At 34.4% G+C, this 22,445-nt stretch overlaps 1 protein-coding gene and 1 pseudogene across 1 annotated transcript; both read right to left on the bottom strand.

Annotated features, from left to right (window-relative positions):
• Window positions 1-34: 34 nt before the first annotated feature.
• On the bottom strand, window positions 35-11,543 carry LOC113776766 (annotated as a pseudogene).
• A 5,175-nt stretch (window positions 11,544-16,718) lies between these two features.
• Window positions 16,719-18,020, bottom strand: LOC113776767 (F-box/kelch-repeat protein At3g23880-like). Its single transcript, XM_027321827.1, has one exon. The coding sequence runs from the start codon at window positions 18,018-18,020 to the stop codon at window positions 16,719-16,721; it is 1,302 nt and encodes a 433-aa protein (XP_027177628.1).
• Window positions 18,021-22,445: the final 4,425 nt, after the last annotated feature.

Genomic DNA, 22,445 nt, shown 5'->3' on the forward strand with positions numbered 1-22,445 from the left:
AAAACCAGATTTTTGGGAAAAAAAAGGAAAGTCATGGACAATAGTAGTGAACATGTCACCACATGTTTTCTTTGGAGCAAAACTTCTATGTACACAAAGGGAAAAAACAGAACAAAATCCAAAATAACTATAAAAAAAAAAAACACAAAGCTTCCAATAGAAAAATAACATTCAGCGGTTGGGCACAATTCCTGCATCAAGCAGAGGGAAAAGATTTAGGCCAATGGAAAAAAATTCACAAACCAACATTAAACTGAAGCAACCAATAAGACCAGATTTGTGATTAAAAGGTTTTGAGGTAATAGAGTGCAAGAAACTCAGATTTTTTGGAAACCAAGGGGAGGGGGGAGTTGTATAGAACTATAGTAAACTTGTATCACTGCATGTTATCTTAGGGATTTGACCACAATGTGTAAAAGGCATGGAAACAAGATACTATCAGAAAAATTTCCAAGGATTTTAGAGGAAGAAAATATGGCAATAATCTTGAGTTGTATCAGAAATCTGTGGATGGCCGTAGTAAACTCGTATAACCATAGTAAATGAAAACTTTTAGTCATCTTTGTGTATCATAAATGTGCATATTAAAGTTCACCATTCATTAGTATATGGTAATAGTATATGTTAATCAATCCTAATTTAAGCACTGGTACCATTTGCTGCTCAAGGGTTTTAGTAAAAATAATATTGAAGCCTCCATCCAAATCACCATCACATAATCTTCCATCTTCTTCATCTACTTTTACCTCCATGATCATTGCTTTCACCTATTCAATATAAGAATTAAAGAAAAAAAGTTCTTAGTGAACATGATGCTATCTGAAGCACACAAAATGGTACGTGAGGAACAAAATCCACAGAAGGCATCACAAAAAGAAAAAATAATGAAAAGAAATAAAAGATAGATAGTGTGATGCTTCAGTAATTCGCCAAGTATATGTACAAAGAAAAAACAAAAGGAAAAAAAACTAACCCCATGACACACTAAAAGTAACTATTTTCCCATCAAATCAGTGCATTCACAAGTAAATACCTAGCTAAAACCAGTGCACCACAGGCAATTACTTGGTGCGTAACCAAACAAATTCAACACCACACAACTACAGAAGTCATAAAATTACTGCAGTCAATCATCAAAAACCCTTTGGGAAAAATGTTTAAAAAAGGCTACAAACAAACCATCAACATGGACAGTAATGAAAACAAGCCCAAAAAAAGGACAAGGATCAACCAAAAAAGAGTAGAGAAAAGTTGAAAGACACCTGAGATTTTGGATAGAAGGTTTTCTCGCTCCCCTAAATTTGTACTTCTTTCCTTTGAAAAGTTCCTTAATTAATAAATCACTCATCTGGGATGTAACTAACTAGAGTGAGATCTTGCATCCAAACAGTAGGAAGAACAGTGATGGTAGTGAGCAAAGCAAATAGGTGTTTTGAAATTAATTCAAGTCCTCCCAAGCTTAAATGTGCATTAGGAAATAGAGATGATAAGTTATCACTCTCCAGAATGATATATTCAACACAACAAGCCTACAAGGCCAAAACATGGAATCTTTAGTAGCAGCATGATTTATAAATCATACTAAAAGAGTAGGAAATGCAGCATGCTATCACAAAAAAAAAACCACCAAACGAGCAAACCAATGGGCCAAAGATATGCATACAGGTAGCAAAACCAATGGGAAGGGCAAACACCAATGCCCAGAAGCATAAGCACTCAACAACTTTACAGATCAAAAAATAAAAAACACAGAAGAAATAAAGACGAACACCTCCAGATAAATACAGTATCAAAACACAAACGGAACGAAAAACGAACTACTATGCATGGAAACTACTCTCTAAGAGATTTTTTCTTAAGAGATTTGTTGTAATTACCCATAGAACTACTATGCATGTACGGGACCTGAAGATTCAGTGAGAAAGAAAATTATGTTTTAACATTCGTTTCAGTTTTCAAGGATAGTGACCTGCAGTATTGAACACAAAGGTAATGGTTACTTGGTCTAGCCATCAAACATCTTGGAATTATCTTAAATTTCAACTCTTGATCTTATTATCTTATTTTACAAAACAAAAAAATATTTTTTAAATTTACTGTGGTATATACAGTTGTAGTTTGAGGCAATATGTACCACAACTTAACTTTCATCCATTTATCAATTCCTTTTGCTTTTCAGAGAAAATCTAAAGATTCGAGTGGAGCCTCATAATGTTTCTTACTGTGCATTTAATCTCCTGACCTGTAAAAGCATGGAGGCCTTGGCACATGGCACTACATTGCTGACGGATGAAACTTTAGTCCCATCAATTTGCCGAGAGAAGAGTTCACAAGAACAATAACATCATCAATGCCATCACTGTCAAGCATAGACCATCCCTCATCTGTAAAACCATTTACAGCCTCATTGAAATCCCTAGAGAAAAAATAAAGTAAATTTTAGATTCACATAAAAAATTAGAAGCCATCAGAACGTAATGTCAATAACTCAGAAACCTACTTGCTCAATCATTCGCTGAGTGCTCATAATGCTGCAGGTCTTCTTCCCCATCTTGTGATAGTAGGTTAAGAAACTTCATATGAGATCTGTCTTAATTGGTGTAAAGCCTGCAAGATATTACAGTGTCAAATTAGAGAACAAAATGGTATATTCATCTCTTTTTAGATACTTTAGTACATTCACAAATACATTCCAAAAACTGAGATTAATATCTGAAACCAATACAATGGCATGACTGGCACAAATGAGAGAACTGCATAGAATCTAAATATCATACCGCCATTGTTGTCTTCTGAGCAAGCAATGTTGACAGTTCATATAGTGGGCGGGTCACTTCAGGCACACCCCATGGCTGTTGGCAAGCAATACGGTTATTATAGCATGGGTAGCATACTCTATGATGAAACCTGTATGTTAAGCGAAATACTTCTAAGTCTATGTGGTCAACTATATGGATTATGGAGCCATCTCCTTCACAAGGTCTGATCAAGTATCCGCTTGGCAGTATTTCAGCTCTTACAAAATGCTGAACAGGTGGCATACTGGGACCATTCTGAGTGTTGTGCAGCGATCTTTCACAGACCTAATGTTTTTCAAGAATTTAATAAATCAACCTAAAGCAACTAAGATGAGATCATTTTGCATTCCACTAGTTTACTATGAGGTACATACAACGAGACTGCCATCTTCCATCACAGGCATATAGTGTAATAGCCAAAAGTCATGAGCTAGTGCCACAGTAGTAGGGGCATAGAGCTGAACAAGGAAATCAGAACTACATTGTCAAACAACTTTGCTTAACAGTGGATGACAACCACAGAATTCAGCATACGTAAAACTTTGACCTGCATATAAAGAAGTTCAATGGTTCCACCGTTTCCAGTAGATATCGCATTAAGGACATCCAAAGCTTGGCAAGCACGAAATCATTAGGGCCGATCTTTTAAGATTTCAGCAACCTGCATACACATGAATAATTGGTACAATCTGTTATTCATGAGCAGTGGCCCATTTCTACCAAAATAAATCAAAAGTAAAACAATTTTATAGTTCAAATAAATACCAGATCTCTGAGAAACAAAGCAACATACCTGAATAAGTAAAAATCACGGTGAAGGATAAAATTGACTGATAAAATTGACTTCAAAATTCCGACTGCCATCAGCCAAGAATTGAAAAAATAAAATTCAGAAAATGAATCAAAAGTCACCATAGTCAAGGAATTCAAAATAAATAGGTGAAATGACAAAATTTTAAGTACATATTTTAACTTGAACTTCTATGATTTCTATAAAGTACATACATTAACTCAACCAAAAGAAAAAACTTTTCTTGATAAAAAACAGAATGCTTGGAGAGAGATTTACAGTTCTCCACTCCAAGATTTAGTTCATAGGCATATGAAAAAGGTTTTGGTAGATACTGACTTTCAAAATTTCTTTAAAGGAGGATCTTTTAAATAAGACAAGTAGCATGCAAATTAATGAACCAGTTTATCATAAAACTTCTATGTCTGCAACTTCGAGAGTAGAAAATAAGATGAATGCACTTTGATAGACAACTTTGATAATTTGGTCTATATATATAGTAGCTTCATTTTTCATACAAAGTTTCGTCCAAGTAATTTTAGAATAAACAAAGCAGCCTCTCTTTATAAGGCAGCAAAAGTCACAGACCTTTACTGTAAATTATACCTTATTCATGGGATTGGTTATTGACCTTCAAACAACACCACCATCTCAACCAAGAATCCAGAGGTCCATCATGCAAAATGGTTTGATTTGAAATGACAAAATTTTAAGTACATATTTTAACTTGAACTTCTATGATTTCTATAAAGTACATACATTAACTCAACCAAAAGAAAAAACTTTTCTTGATAAAAAACAGAATGCTTGGAGAGAGATTTACAGTTCTCCACTCTAAGATTTAGTTCATAGGCATATGAAAAAGGTTTTGGTAGATACTGACTTTCAAAATTTCTTTAAAGGAGGATCTTTTAAATAAGACAAGTAGCATGCAAATTAATGAACCAGTTTATCATAAAACTTCTATGTCTGCAACTTCGAGAGTAGAAATAAGATGAATGCACTTTGATAGACAACTTTGATAATTTGGTCTATATATATAGTAGCTTCATTTTTCATACAAAGTTTCGTCCAAGTAATTTTAGAATAAACAAAGCAGCCTCTCTTTATAAGGCAGCAAAAGTCACAGACCTTTACTGTAAATTATACCTTATTCATGGGATTGGTTATTGACCTTCAAACGACACCACCATCTCAACCAAGAATCCAGAGGTCCATCATGCAAAATGGTTTGATTTGAAACACGGCCGTAGCCAACTTCACCAAGCCTATTATTTGATGAATATTCTCGATAGTAGCAACAGGAATTGGAAACTGGAATTTCTTTTGTTCTTGTGCTGCAACCTTCTCTGAATCCCTTTCTTTATGCCTTGTTTGATTGATCAACATTCAAGTCAAGCAATTCAAGAAGAAATCCCAAAAAAATGAAGTAAAGAAACAGAGCAACTATGAGAAAAAAAAACAGCAGAAATAACCCTTTTGCTAGAAACTAACCATTTAGAACCCAGCTTCAAAGGGGAAAGCAAAAATTACAAAACCCCATGGGGATGGTGGAGGAAATTTTCAAAATCTGCACCTGCAACAGTACAACATCATAAAAAGGAAAAAAAATTGGACAACAAAACTCGTAAATAATTGGGAAAAAAAGAACCAAAAAGTTGAAGAAGCTTTGGAAGAAAGAAAGGTTCATTTTGTTGTTGCCGATCAGGTCGGATCACAAAATGAAGGACAAGAGAGGAAAATAGGGCTTTCTTGTTGGCGATGCTGAACACGGCCAAGGCGAGACATTCTGATGTTTATTCTTGAGCCCAACGCCTCACCAATCCTCATAAAGCAAAAAAAAAAAAAAAAAGTTCATGCGGTGTTCATGGAAAAGGAGGACGACGAAAATCAGCTGCAACTTTCCTTAGCAACAAAAAATCGAAGAGAGATGGGTGTGATTTGACATGGATCACTGTTTGCAAGAGCAGCTCACCTGCTCTCACCACAGAGCTGCATTGCAGACCTTACGAAAGAAGACACAGTAATTTTAGAGTGGAAACAGCACTAGTATCTGCCTGAAAAGAAGCGGGTTGGAATGGGCAGAGAGGAACACAGTAGCAAAGAACAAGTGGAAGGAAAGACGAATGAAGGAGAGAAAAAATAAGGTGGAACCAAGTCAAATTTTGGAGTGGAAACAACACCAATATGTGGCCAGAAAGAAGCAGGTTGGAGTGGGTAGAGAGGAGGCTGATTGAGTGGGTAGAGAGGAAGCTAATGACCTCCACCGAACACCTGCAGACAAACACAGTAGCAATAAAGTGATAAACAGGTCGAAGGAAAGACGGGACGATGAACGAAGAGGAGGAAAAATCAGGTGCAACAAGCAAAATTTACGACCAATCATTTCGCGCCACATAACCAGAAAACCAATCCCCTCTCGCCACGCGGAGGACGACCACGTCCGATGTGGATACCGGGCATTCGCCCTTAGTACTATATGGTTAATGAAGAAATTTAGAAAAAAAAAATTTTAACGAAATGAATGTATAAGAACAGGAATAATTAATGAAGATGGTTGAAATAAGAACAGGAATAATTAATGAAGGTGGTTGAATATGTAGTTGGTGCATGTTGTCAGAATAATAAAAATGAGATAACATTGTTGTAAATGAGAATGATTCAGGAATGAGCACGTGGTTTGGTCTGTGAATCTATATTTTTATACGTGTAAGAAAGGTAAATTGAAGAAGAAAGATAAATGGAAACAATTTTGATAAGATAAAAGAAAATTATAATGGAATGGCAAAATTGTAATATAACTGTCCTTATAGTCAACTAAGCTCAATTATTACAATGATGACAATCAAGTCCCAACACATATGGGAAAAACCGAAACAGAAATGCTGCTAAAGGGGTCCAATCGGGTGCAAGGAAAGTGAAGGCATGCAGCATTCATTTGAAAAATAGAGTAATAACATTTCCATTCGGAATTTTTGTTTGCACAAACACGGGCAATCCTCACGTACAAAGACGACCATAAATCGTCCAATAATATTTTGCCACATCACAAAAAAAAAGGAGCTCTCTTGGCACACCTCCACGCATTTAGTACATATGTGTTGATAATAACTTTCAGGGCTGCCGTTTGATATATAGTTCCATTTTGTTCGGTAGAAAATGAAAAAAAAATGACTTGCAATAATTATTTTGTTTCAAATTCTCGACAACTAGATCAGTAGTGCTCTGGAGATGTAGGCTCAACAACCAGCAAGAGGATAAGTGAATCAAACTTGGCTGCAAAAAAAAAATAAATAAATAAAGGATTCATTGCAGTACAATATAGTAGTTAATTAAAAGTTTTTTCCTGATTTAATGGGAAGTATTAGTACTCTTATTTGATATGAAGGAAAGAGTTTCTAAGCTGAATGAACACAGCATTTACAAAAATTAACAAAAGGGAAAACCTACATATTAACATATACTTGAATTTTTTGAGCTAAAATATACTTAAATTGTACGTGGGATTCCTTTAATCTCAGGCTTATATATAGTTCAGATAAGCATTATATTGGGCACAGTTGAAATGCTTAACGTATAAAACTGATTCTTTTTCTGGATGAGGATCTCTCCACTGGGCATTGTTTTCAAGACTTGCATGTTCAATTTGTCCTATTTTATAAGTTCTCTCGCTATCACTGATGAGCACTCTGAAAATTATTTCCTGCCAACTTGTTCATCACTTTAAAAGACAAACTATAGAACTATATATATTCTAGTGTACAAATGGGGGTACATATATAAAGATTAAAAAAGGAAACTTTACCGTTTCCTGTAGGTGTTTAGCTGTAAAGCCAAATCTTAGTGAAGTAGTTTGTCGCGATTCTCTGTCGTAGATATGCACTGATCTATATTCCAATAAGTTCCTTTTTGGCCCGACTGTCTCAAATCTTAATACTAGGTTCGGAGGCACTAGTTTGTTGGTCCGTTTGGACAGTATATTTTGAGAAAAAAAATTACAAATATCATCTTACTTGTATCATAAACACAATTTTTCAACTATCTTTTAATTTTACATACATCATATCATAAAAAAAATACTATAATATTATTTTAAGTAATTTTTCAAAATTAATATCACATCACAAAAAGCACTACTATTATTTTGCCTTTCCGTGATTTTATGTGGTGCTACAGCAAATTCCAGTTCTAGCAATGCAGCTCTAGAGAAGAAATTAGTTAACATGCGGCCCATATTAAGCTTTCCTTCTTGTTTCTCTTCTTTCTTGGTCACAATTTTGGATTTTTATCCTTAGAAACTTGCATCGAGTTAGAAACTTCAAAAAAGTTATTCACATAATTGTCGTGAAATACGGATGAAATTACCTGTATATATATATATATATGTATATGTGTGTGTGTGTGACAAGGGCCATGGAGGAAGTGTGATGGTGGTAAAGGGATTGAGAAAGAAGTATGAAATAACTTTGATTGAAGCATCCTAATTGTGCAAAGTACTTGGGAGAATTGCAACAAAATGGTGTGATAGGCACAATGGAAGTAAGTCTGACAGGGGTTAATCGATTTTTGTAGATACATTGAAATTGCACAAACTACAAAGGATGGGGAGTGCAACATATTCAGCAGAGCATAAATATTTGAAAATAGATTATAAACTAATCTTGTAAGCAGCAATGACATTTTGATCATTACATCTAGCAGAACATATGTTCGACAATAGGAAAGATAGGATTCACGACGTTTGCTAGAGTTTCGAAGTGACTTTTTTTTTATTTTATTTTAAACCTCTTTCTTTGTCCCCTAGTGTACTAAGTGGTTTACTAATTGCTAATTATTGGAGACTATTAGTGCTAATGGCAATTTTCTTATCTCAAGAATTTTCCTTTTTTTTTTTGCATTTTTTTAATTGTCTTCAAATTTGACTTATTTTATATAAAAAAAAATGTATCACAAGAAACCTCTATGTGTTTGTGTGTGTGTCTATATATATATATATATATATATATTCCATGGTATGTGGGCAATGTGTATTAAAGTAAGCTTTGAAATTACAATGGCATATAGCTAATATTCTCTTGGGAAAAAAGTGTCTAAACAATAAAATTAAAGGACCAAAGTAAAAGTATGTCTATTGTTGAAGGGTCTAAGTGAAATTTAACTAATTCTGTCACGTAGCAAGTAGAAAACAAAATATTCAGCCCAGGTCAAGTGCTTTAACAAGAAATCAAAATTCTCGTTCCTCGACAAAGATCCCCCCCACTCCCCTTAGTTTCTTAATCTGATTCTTCTCTTCTCTGCAATTAATTAATTTATTTACAGTGAACTCCTGCTTTGAACGATCATGGTATATCCTGTCAATCTAGCTATTATGATCTTGAGATCAAAAGAAAAGAGAGAGAGAAAAGTGCTCAAGAGGAATGCTTGCTTTAATTTTTAATCCCTTCAGTCATTTCCGATGTACTGAGGAAAGCAATAAGATTAAGGTGCGAGAATCAAACAATTAAACGAGATCCAATTACCAGGGGACATGTGTGTCGTGTACCACAGTAACTACTGGAGATAGGAAAGCAAGCAACGAACCATGAATGTTTTTTTGTTTTTTGTTTTTTTGAAAAATAATCCCATGAAAAAGTGGATATTTTATATGTTTAATGCATGGACTGAAATCTGAATGGTCAAGTGATCAACCCACTAAATTGATTTATCTAAGTGTTTTAACTCAATCTTCATCCAACAGTCGTTTATAGGAGGAGATAAACATTAGCCTTTCAAGAATCTGAAGAGCTTATATTTTATCCAACAGGTAATCTTTCACAAAATCACGAGTAGATTCGCTTGATGCCATATAATAACACACCAAATTTCTTCATATTGCTTGTTGCAACTAAATCTTATTGGGCCTGTGGCTATCTTTCTCGATTATTGAGGATAAAGCAAGTTGTAATTTCATAAAAAAAAAATTTATACCACATTTAACAAAAAAAAAAAGGGAAAAAGTTATGCCACCTTCCTTCTCCTCTCCCAATAATGAAATGAAGTTCATGCATGATGGGAGCTATAAATAGTTCACCGAACCAAAGCTTCTCTTCATCAAAACATCACTCCTTAATTATTATCGTCTGACCCAGTCTCTGCCCCTCTCATATAGTACTCACAATGAAAATGGATGCTTCTTCTCAATGTCTCTCAAGTCTTGTGTGTGAAGTAAGCATCATAAGAGCCAAAAATATGGAGTTCAAGTCTTCAGGAGACTTGTTTGTCAGATGCTATCTTCCAGCAGGAAACAACACAAGAAGAGTCCAACTCAATAGCAAAAAAATCTCATCCGAATCTGATTTGTTTTGGGATGAATTCTTTTCATTAGAGTGCCTAGGAACTGAAGATGCCATCAACTCATTAAGGCAAGGCAGTATTGTCTTTGAGTTGAGAAGCATTAAGTCAGTTCTTGAAAGACTTACTGGTGGATCAAAAATCATGGGGTGAGCTGAAATTCCATTGGAAAATGGTTTCGAATCACCAAACATGGAAGTCGAGACATGGGTTAGGATGAATTCAAAGAATCCACGCTTGCATCAAGATGTCATGCCCCCCTCAGTGCAGGTAAAGGTGAAAATTGGTGTTCCAGAGATGACTAACGAATGGAGTCAAAATAATGACAGGTTGAGGAGGAGGAGGTGGGATTATTCATGTGGTTGCAAAGAAGGTGGATGTCAATCTCTTGATTATGACTTGTTTGCACTTGGATTTGCTCTGGAAGCCTTGTAGATTAGGGGTTGTAAAGCACTAATAAGGTGCTTAATTAATTTAGATTAGCTACAAGAAATTTGGCTTGTTGCGACGCCAAGAATGTGCTGCAAAAAGTCCAAAAATCGCCGCAAAAAAGTATTTGCGACGCTTTTGCAACGCAAGTCCTTTGTGCTTCAAAAGTAGCCGTTACAAAAGAAAACGACACTTTATTTTAAATGTGTCGCAAGTATTTGCCGCACAATTAGCGACACATATTAGTGCCACAAAATATGCAAGCAGAACAAAAATTGCGCGGCAAATCATGCGACACAAAAATTGCATCACAAATAGTCTCCTTCAATAAACAGATGCACTGAAGTGATTTACACTTTTTGCATATTTTTATGAATTATTTTCCATGCTTGTAGTACATTCCCCTTTCAAGTGTTAATTCAATTCACTATCTAAATGGAAACAATCATTGCAAATTTCCAAATTCATCATTATAACCTAATTCTAAAAGGTACAAGTAGTTCCTAATTCGCAAAAGTCATCACGTTTCAATATGGTTAGGCCACATTGAAACAATTTTCATAATAATTGCAACTTCCTTCCAGAAATGGCATGGCAAATGTAAACAATCCACTGAATTCGGCTCATGCAACTTCCTTTACTAGTGCCATATATATGTGGGCTGCGTCATCAAAACTCAATGAACTTGAGACAGCAAAAACCCGAAGAGTAGTGCAAACTGTCCTTATGGAGGAAATGGTGTTCAGATGCCATCTCCAAGTGTTCCTTGAGTACCTTACTACAACCGCAACTCAATCCTTCTCCTTTCCAGTCTCCAAAAGCATCATCATCTAACAATCCTCCACAGACTTCACTTGGTGGCTTACCGACCGGAACGCACATGAATTCTGCTAGTTCACCGAACATTGCAATGCAACAGCCAACATTTTCCAGTGACACAGATGCAAATGATTCCCAGAGTTCTGTTCAAAAAATCATACATGAAATGATGATGTCAAATCAGCTTGGTGGTGGTATCATGGGCATCAATAATATAGGGAATGACATGAAATTAATGCCAACGAGCAATAATATGGGTCTAACTAGTAATAACTGCATCGTTGGAGATGGGGTAACCAACCAGCCAGTCCAGTCTTCAGTCCGCAGCTTGGGTTTATAAGCTTATTTGGGAAATAGCCAACTAGAAGCCATTGCATGTATTAATCTGGGCAGAATTAACACACACATATAAGAAACTGGTAACTCTTACAAAAAGAATTAACCAAAGTTGCTACAGGTAGTAATATTTGGTAAATAAGGAATTTTCTTTTAAAATGAAACTGAATTTTACTAAATACCAAGAACACCAATTACTAAATGGTATGTTGAAGCCAAGGAGGAAATGGCGAAATTTGTCAATGACTCAGTGAACACAGAATTGCACTCAATTGGCAAAAATTAAATTAGCTACTATTTCGTATTCAACCATCCTTAACCAAATAGTTAGCTACCATTCAGTGGGCCACTTAACTACAGATGAGCCAATACATGGATGAGTTGATACCTAACCTGCCATGAAAGTCCATTCAGTGGCCAAGAAAGTTAGTAATTTAACTTGTCATTGGACCTGAGAAAGATAAAAGAATTTACATTTCACACAAACATATTCAGAAAAAAAAAGAACGATAAAAGAATAATTAACAATACCATTAAAAGCATTTTCCATCCTCTATTTTGCATGACTTGAATCCATATATCATAATTTTACACATGACTAAAAACTGCATGATTACTGAATTCCATAAAGCTATTGAACTCCAAGGCTTATTGTAGAAATTGTGTAGCTCACTTTAACATTGGCAGCATTCTTTTCAATTCTCCAGTCAGTGATTTGTTTAGTAACAACGTTAACATCCAAAACTAAGTTTCATATATTAGCATAGATTTGATAGCTTATACATACATGTTCTGTTTTATGACTATATTGCTGATGGTACCTAGTTGGCCCATCATTGAATAACTGAATATTTATAATGCAGTTATATATCCAGTGTATTCCAAAAATTTAAGAAATGAGAAAGTATGCAACCAATAATCTCAATTTGAGGATCCTACGGTTCTTTTAGAAAGCACCTTAATTCTGATTTCCAGCCTAAATCCAATACTTTCAACTCTATCAATTCTCACCACTCAATCGCAATCGAATTCCAGCAACAATGTCCACTGAAATTAAAGGAAAACGAAAAGAGAATAGATGCCTAGCTGAATTTCTTGCCTGCTGCTTCTACTACACCTCATCTGTTCTGCATTTGCCTACCCAGATATATATATATATATATATATATATATATATTTGTGCTCCTTTTAGATGGCAAAACTCTACAACAACAATCTCTCCTGGGTGACTGCAAGATAGAATGGTTATAATTAGTGTCGGTCCTGATAGAAGTTATGTAAATAACACAAACACCAAGCTAATAATGAGAGAAGGTGGGCCTACTATTATACCCGTAGAGGCAATCATGCTTAACAATTTTGTGTTACAATATTATCATACCATGTCATAGTGTGAAGCAAAAATTCTTGCTACCATAAGCAAGTGCATTTTTAAGTAGTTTGAATGCCTTGTAACCATTTTTAAGGATTAAATCAGGAATTACTTGGTCTAAAACAGCAATACTTGATTGCCATTTTCCACTTTCTTGAAATGATTATGCTCCAAAGTTGGGATTTCTCCTAAACTATTTGTGTGATCCCAGTCTCCAAGAACAGGGAGATTTGTTTACAAGCATTTATGACAGAATTACAAATAACACCTAATATCAGTAGCATGATAATCGGACAAATATATAAACCAGAGGATGGAGTGCACTTAAGCTTCAAATGTACCTTCTGCCAACGGCTGCTATCTGGTTGTTTCAAGACAACGACTGTATTGAGTTTCTCAGGCGATTTCATTTCCATTTGCAATATGGGCTGGACTCTTTAAAACGAGAGTAAACTCCTATTATCTCCCCTTAAGTCACATTAAATATTCTAAAGAATTACAAAAAATACATAAAAATAACCACAAAAGTCTATAAACTCCCGAGCACTAAGGGCATGTAATAAATTCTCTGATTTTACCATAAAATAAATGAATAAAGTGAAAAAAAAATTGCAAAGGAATTGAGCTTAGTTACCTTGCTTTTGAACCAGAATAGCTAGCAAAATTGTTAGGTAAGTTCTCTCAAAGCTACAATTAGTTCACCGATGATCAAAATTACATGGAGAAGCACTGCAATTGGGAATCGATTTCAACTGCTGAGAATAAAAATGGAGGAGGTCTATCTTCCTCGTGTTAAAACCCTAGCTTCAGGCGTCGAAACCAATTAGCAATCAATCTGTCTATTCTTCTGGAATTCCTTTGTATCTCAAAGATGAAGGTGGTTGCCGCATATTCGTTGGCCGTATTCGGAGGAAAATGGAGGAGGTGGAATTAGGTTTGACCATTTGAGAGAGAGAGAGAGAGAGAGAGAGAAAGCGAGATAAGTTCATTGGGAATTCGGAATCAGAATTTAGAATTTGGAAGAAAGAAGTGTGGGAGATTTGAAATTAGCAGAGAATGGAGACATTGGAAGTGAAAGCCGGTTTCCCCTTTTTTTTTAATACCTTTTTCTAGATTCATTAAAACTACGTCATGTTACCACAAAAATTATGCGCCTTTGTCAACTTTGCCACAAAATTTGAAATGTGCAGTTTATTAGCTGCATTTTCTCCTTGTGCCGCAGCGAAAACGTCACAAAAAGCCTACTTTCCTGTAGTGTTAGGTGAATGGTTCTGCTAAGTCATCCTGCTTAAAGAAAACAGCATTTGCAAAAAGTAACAAAAGAGAAAGCTAGTACGTACTGTTTAATGAGGATCTCTCCATTACTTGCATCAATTTCAAGGCTTACATGTTTAGTTTGTTGTAGTTTATATGTTCTCTCGCTATCATTGATAAGCACTCTGAAAATTATTTCTTGCCTACTTGTTCATCACTTAAAACACGAATTACATAGAACTACCGTATAGTGCAAAGGTTACATAAAGATTTAAAAATAAATCTTTTTGGTATTCTTGGTGTTACTTGGCTGCAAAGCCAAATCTTGGTGAACGAATTTATAGATATGGACTGATCTATATTCCAATAGGCAGCTGCCTTGTGGCCTGACTGTCTCAAATGTTAATACTAGCTTCGTAGGCACTATGTTTTCTCCTTTCTTTTACTTTCTGCGATTTTGTGTGTTTGCTGCTGCAGATTCTAAGGGTGTATTTGATAAAATTGAAATTTAAAAATTAAAATCTGAAATCTAAAATTTGAAATATGAATTCATTGATTTACTGAATTGTTAAGCATCAAATCTGATACATTTGACTGTATATCATCACATTAAGTGATAAGTGAATAACTTATCACTTATTTTTTGAAGCGAGTTTTGTCTAAAAAATTCAGCGCCACTTAATTAACTCAGATATTTTATTCTTGATTATTAAATGCATTTGAATATGTTAAGATCTTAACTCATTAGATTTAAATGTTAAATTGAATTATCAAATAAGGCCTAAATCTAACAATGTAGTTCAAGAGAAGAAATTAGTTGAATAGGGTCCATGTTAAGCTTTCCTTTTCGTTTCTCTTCATTTTTGGTTGCAACTTATGACTTTTTATCACGAGAAAGGCAAATATTGCTTGCATCGACTTAAGACAAAATGATAATGAAACTTAAAAAATCATTTGCATAATTGTCGCGAAAATGTGGATGTGAATTACTAAAAAATATTGTGACAAGGACATTGAATGATAAATATAGAGAACTAAATGATTACTCGTAGAGGTATAAAAAATGGATATATGGATCATAATTGATTTCATATAAATGGATCATGGATTCAATGATTCAATCCTCTTAAATCCATAAAATAAATGGTGTATGTGGATTGGATCCAAATGGATAATAGAGATCCAATTGTCCATTAAAATCCATTTAACTAATACATAACTAATTCTATCATTTCATTTTTCTATTTTTTCTCTATTTTTTGATTTCTATTTCTTGCCTATCTTTTTCTCTTTTGGCTGAAGAAAGAGGAATTAAAGCTTGTAGAGTATCTAATCCTTAAATTTGAACAAAATTCTCCTTCTCCTTTCCATTTTAGTAAGAATTTAATCTTTAAATTTGATAATTTTAGGAAAAATTAAGAAGGATTTTGTGAAGAAAATGCCAAACTAACTTTTTTTTTTCAAAAAAGAAAAAGAAAAGAAAATTATGCAGGAGCGAAAATGGAGGTAACTCCAAAGAGCCGGACAAAGTGAACAGAAGAATTTATTCTTCCAATGGCAATCTAAAATCATGTTGGTGTTGGGCTAGATTGCCTACGCGGCTCAGAACCAGAGAATGTTCAGTGATAAAAAGGAAGAAAGACGGAATCTATTGAGATATTTGACTTTCATTGAATTCTTGGATGGGAAAAATTTGTGATTGAGATAGTTTTCTGGCGAGCAACGAGTACCTGGAGTTGTTTTATTACTTTCTTGAATGGATTTAGATGGATTATCCACTTGAAACCATCAAACCAATTGGTTTTACGCAGATGTTCATCAATATCCATCTAAATTTCTTTAGTAATCCAAAACCATTTGAATGAGGCGGATATGGATGAAAATTGTCACCTCTAATTACTCGCATAAATGTTGCAAAATCTGGATGAGAATTACTAGGAATACAGAATGGATACTTATTTTATAATTTTGTTACTCTTTACAATTTTTTTTTCCTAAAATTTTAACGCTTTTCATCAAATTTCTATGCCATTTCATTGTTGCGAGTAATTGTATAATTGTAAAATCTATGCAAACTCATTTGGCTGAATTAAACTACGCTTGTTTGATCAAAATATTGGAGACCAGCTTTATCAAAATTAATACTTTAGTGACTACATTTATTTGAACTGATATATTAAGGACCAAGTCAGTCCACAGTCCAAAAATATTGGGAAATAATTGTATTTTCCCTACTAAGTTGAATTCGTTATTTAACATAACGCTATTATATACCAAAGAACTCAAACCAAGAATCGAAAATTTCCAATCTCCAATAACCTAAAAAAGAACTTTCTACCCGTCAAAAGATCGTGTTGTTATATAGATCAAGATTGTCGAGTCATGGCATGGATCAGAAGCAACAGAAGAAGCTGCTTCTTGGATTGGGCAAAATAAACAATCAAGTAGTAAACAGTTTCATTGTGCCATATAATTAAACCGGTGATGATTAAAATCTAGACCTTCGCTATGAACAACGGTGAATATATATAATGCAAGGAAGCTAAATATCATAACAACCACTTGTTGCAACACATAATTTTGTAATTATCTAATCCCTACACACGAAGCAGCCGAATAATTTTCTTGAATTCTTCTTGGTCTTTTCTTCTCCTCCGTTGGCATAGGAATCAATGATCTCTTGAGAAATTTTCCTTTCACCATCTGGTATAACACGAACTAAACTCTCCACATAATTATCCACTACAAAGTACTTGAACCAAAGCCAAGAAGGTTTGATATCATGATAAGCCAACCCACTGATGGCATCCTCAATCATTTGGCTATCTGGATCATACAAAACCAGACGTCCTGATTCTTTACGTATTGCTGCTGTATAATGTGCTTGAAATGCCAGAATCTTCCCACCTGATGTGACATCAGTTGTGCTAAGATGAGGCCAGATAACCATATCCGAGTTTCTTGTGATCACAAATTGTTTTACCCAAGAACCTTCTTCTTTCATTGCCCAAAGCTCAAACTCTCCTGATGTGAAACCACTTACGGAAACACACCCCCTAAACAATCTAAGCCTCCGGTATGAGTTAACGGGAACGTAACTTGGAACCGTAATCACTTGAAATATTTCTCGTTTCATATCAAACGCGTTCAACCAAATGCACCCTTCCTCGTCAGTCCCACTTATCCAATAAAGGAATCCTTCATGAATCACACCTACACGATCATGACGCTCAACCCGTCTGGGCGCTCCGGGAACAGTATCAAAGGTGATAGTTTTCCAGGAATGGTTTCTTAGGGTATAGATCCCAACCTTGTAGCTGACATACCCTTCTGGTACTACTTTCAGCCTGCATACTTTTGCCACTATATAATCGTCCGCTCCTGGGTCGTAGCCAAAGCCTACAGCAATAGTCCAATAACCTGTGCATATGCTTCTAGGTAACAACTTGAATTGCCCTAAAGCTGGGTTCCAAAGATATAGTATCGAGTCCCCGCTACAACCGCAATCCTGGAGAATACATAGCAGCCCATTAGAGCTGCCTACGACGTACATTTGCATCCCAAGATACATGAATTCGTCGCGTTGATGAATAATTGTCCGTTGATTATCAGAATTCGCGAAACCTGGGGCATCCAGGATGGATCGATGGCAGGGGCAATAGGTGATCCAATTGCGCATGTAGATTTTGCGGGGTGCCTTGTTTTGGAGAGATTGTTGCAGATGAGACTTGATGAATTCTGGATCTGAGTTTATGAGATTCCGCCATGCCTTACAGACGCAAGTCAGTCTTATGAGGGTCTTCACTGGTAGACAAGTCAAGATACAAAAACTGATGATGTCTTCTGGTAACGAAGGCAAGATACTTGGATTTGAAGGTTCATCGGCCTCCATCTATGCTGATCCCAGAATTATAACTTAAAATTAAATCTTTGACTCTTGATGTTATACCCTGAGATATCGAAGCGATAAGGGGGGAAAAAGATGACGTAAGCATATGGATCAACAAATTAACAGCAATAGTCGATCTGCTTTTGTCGTCGCATAGGATTAGTACAACGAGGTTGCTGCTGCCATTAATGTTGAAGTTGATGATCTTCTGCGTATTTCAAGGAAATAAAAATGGCCAAGATTGATTGCGAGAGAGAGAGCGGGTGGGATGGGAGAGAGCAGCAAAATTTGTTTTAGTTGGAAGTACTATTAGACCATTAAGAAGACGTCAGCAATTTATTATGGTTCCTTCTCTGGCTGCTCCGCTTCTAGTGCCGTGCGAGGTTTTGGCTTGGGTTCACATTTACCGGGGCATTCAAGAAATTAGTTTGAGCGTGCTAAAACACAAAGCCAATATATATCTTTGAGTTTTTAGACGGGTGGGTGATCAATCCCAGTGACAAAATCAGTTGAGGTTTTGACAGGAAGAAATCAAACATACAGTGACAAAATACACCTTACACAGTGATGACTCTCCAAAAGAAGTAAAAAAAAAAAAAAATTGTAAAAAAATGAGACCAAGACCAAGACCAACATTGAGGATCGCACAATTCAGTCGAAACGCTTGCAAATTTACTATCCATACTATGGCCAACATTTTCATTTTGTCAAGGGCTCAATAGTTCAATTGACTGCACGAAAAACATGATTTTTTTTTAAAAAAAAATTTTTTGAGGGAGAAGAGCTGTGGATGAGGTGCTAGTGTGCTTTGCGCGAGTGCATGACGTGGAAAGACGCACCATTACGCCTAGGCATGTCAATGAATCAAATCTTACTCAAATCCAATGCAGATCTAATTTATTTGGGTAAGATTTGAATTTAATTTCTCAAACCTAGATTGTACCCAAACTCAGATCCTATAAAAAAATCATGGATTTCAATAGGATTTGATTTTTTATGATCCATATCCAAATTAAAATTCATATCAGACTCTACCCAGACCCATGTATATATAATTAAATTATATATGTGTGTGTGTGTATATATATTAGTAAATTTATAAAATATTCTAATATTCTATGGTTATTGGATTAAATACAATAAGACTTCATGATTGTTTCTTTTTTCAACCTAATTCTAGTTGTCATTGTAATTAGCACAAATTTTTTCAGAAAAAGGAGAAAAAATAAAGGTAAATAAATGAAAGATTTGATGTAGATACAATAAAATTTTCAAAAATAAATAGAAGAAGTCGATAGTAATTAGTTTTTTGAGTCTATAATATTGCATTCAATTTTTTGAATATTAATTTTATTATTTGAAAATAAAAATTGGATGGTGTTTATATAGATATATTTTTTAAATCTATATATTTTTATTTTAGTATGTTTACAAAAATATAATGGATACACATTGGATAGCTAGATCCAGGAGCGTCTAGGTTTCAACCTAATTTTTCATATCCATAAGGATCTGGGTTTGTATCTGAGCTTAACTAAATTTAATGGGTCCGAATTTGGATCAAAGGATTCAAGAACCCAAATCCTATCCATTGACATGTCTAAGTGTGGTAACACAAAGAACCATGTTAGATTAAACAAGATTAAGTGAAGCAAAGGAAAGAAACAAGATTCTTTGCTAATATAGTAGATGCTTTTACAATTGTCATTACCAAATATATCAAAATTGGAAATCGACCCCAAAAAATTGGAATTCCTGGTTCGTCCCTCTATGTCAAGCATATTCTTCTTCATTTTTTAAAGCGCAAGATCTTGTGTTAGGTGAAAGCAGTAACAGAAGGAAATGTACTAGTAAGCTACAAAGTTGGGATTTATACTCTTTAGAAACCATTCTTGGAGAACAATCAGCTTTGAATTATATTTTGGGATCGTGTGTCTGTGATTCATCGAGGCTTTTATTATTATTATTATTATTGGATAAGTAGGATTAATGAGAAGTTTGGTTGAATGCGTTTGATGTGAATCGTGAAATATCCACAGAATTGGAATTGGAATTCTATAGAATTAGAATTCTATGAATTGGAATTCTAAAACATTGGAATTCTTTTGTTTGGGAAATGCATAGAATTGATACAGAATTCATTTGGAATTCCAAATTCTTTGTTTGGATGGTTGAAGAATTCATTAAAAATTAGAATTGTTTCCAACTAACATTTCCTTACATAAAAAATTTCTTTTTTTTTTACTATATAATAATTTTGTAACATTTAGCTAATTGTTACTAAAGCTTTTTAAGGAAAAAGCCAATTAGTGCCATTAATAATTTATTTTTTTTCTTGCATTTAACTAATTGTTACTAAAGCTTTAAAGAAAAAAACAAATTAGTTCCTTTTCTACAAAAAAAAATATTATTCTTGTTTCTATTTTTCTTAATAAAATTATATTAAATAAAAAATAATTGTATATTGATTCTAACTTAAAAAGTAGTTAATAGTTATCAAGTTAAAACCTTGATGCTTTTTTTAAAGTTAAGAACTTTAAATTTTAGAAAATCAAAAGCCTACTCTATGATAGATATGAATTGGGGAGGAAAGTCATAACTTGTATCTATTATTATAAATGTTTGAGTTTGTATCTATGATATCCCCTTCGATCATAGCAGTCACACCTATGCCAACCGCATTAGTATTCGGTCTCCTATGAGCAGAGTAGCAATACTCACTTTAATCAACTCGATCTGCATCCTCCACTTCTGTCCTCTGAGTTAGGTTAGCTGCTATTTCTTCTCCGAATCTTTGTATGCTTCACTGTACTCTATCCACTCCTCTTGAGATATCTGCACTGTTACCATTGTATGTCTTTGTTTGTTGTTGAATTCCCACTCATATCTGCACTGTTCACTTGTTTCAGTCCTTAGTATTTCTAGTTTATTTGTGTCACTCCGTATATGAAATGCCACTAGTTATCAACTCCTACAGTCCAATTGATGCCTTTTCAGTCCTACAATTTAGTTAGTTGGCCTTGTTCAACTATAGAGTTCTGGGAGAAATTTCACATTCAATTGCTTCCTTTACCACGCCAAAACGAGCTAGCTTAGACCTGCTTTAAAATTTTGTTAATTAACTACAATTCGATATATTGCAATACGAAAGGATGGAACTAGTTTGCCAGGTACTAGCTTTATATATGTTTTTTTTAAGAATTTCCCAGATATGACACAATTTTGATAAGCCTCTATTCCCTTGCAAAGATGCTACTCCACTTTGATGTCTACTGTTAAAAGCATATTTCTAAAACTTAAATTACCCTCTCCAGTGCAATGTGTTATTTCGAGTCCTGCCACTTAGGATGTAGTCATCCCATACCTTCGTGCATTAGGGAATATGAGTTCTGATGGGTCAATATTTATGTGTTTTTATTTGCGTATAGAGAGACCCATACTTCTTACTACTTTTAGATGTTAATCATACTTCATTTTGGTAAGTCAATATAACGAAAAAAAGAACAAGGGACCAAATAGTGGAAGCTGAAATGGAATCATGTGCTGGAAGAGTGTGTATGAGGAAGGGCAAACCGCTTGATGCTGTGTTTCCACATAGTAGCTATTATATTTCAAACTATTGTTAAACAGATATTACATTTTAATTTTGTTGGTACAATTTTTTCACCTTTATTTGTTCACCCTTTAATTTTTATTTTTTTTTAATAATGTCAGCACAGTGCGTAGCACGGGTATTCCCACTAGTTAGTTTGTAATGTTGGATAGAGATTTTACAATTATACAATTTTTCACAACAAGAAATTTGATGAAAAACATTAAAATTTTGGAAAAAAAATTGTAAAGAGTAACAAAAATATAAAATAAGTATCCATTCTATATTCCTAGTAATTCTCATCCAGATTCTGCAACATTTATGTGAGTAATTAGAGGTGGCAATTTTTTTCATCCATATCCATTTAACCATCCATATCCACCTCATTCAAATGGTTTTGGATTGCTAAAGAAATTTAGATTTATGCAAGTAATTAGAGGTGGCAATTTTAATTCATATCCATTTAACCATCTCTATCCACCTCATTTAAATGGTTTTGGATTACTAAAGAAATTTAGATGGACATTGATGTAAATCCAATTGGTTTGATGATTTTAAGTAGGTAATCCACATAATCCATCTAAATCCATTTAAGAAAAATGAACAACCCTAGATACTCGCTGCTTGACGGAAAACTATCAGACTCACAAATTTTTTCCATCCAAAAATTCAATGAAAGTCAAATGTCCCCACAAATTCTATTGTTTTCCTTTTATCACTTAACATTATCTATTTCAGGAATGCAAGCTTAAATCTACGCAGTCAAGGAGCATCATTCAAATAAATTGTAAATGAAAAGTGACAGAAAAAATGCTGATCGTAAATGAAAAATGATA

This window comes from Coffea eugenioides, chromosome 7, assembly GCF_003713205.1.
Source record: "Coffea eugenioides isolate CCC68of chromosome 7, Ceug_1.0, whole genome shotgun sequence".
In the NCBI taxonomy this organism is placed as follows: Eukaryota; Viridiplantae; Streptophyta; class Magnoliopsida; order Gentianales; family Rubiaceae; genus Coffea; species Coffea eugenioides.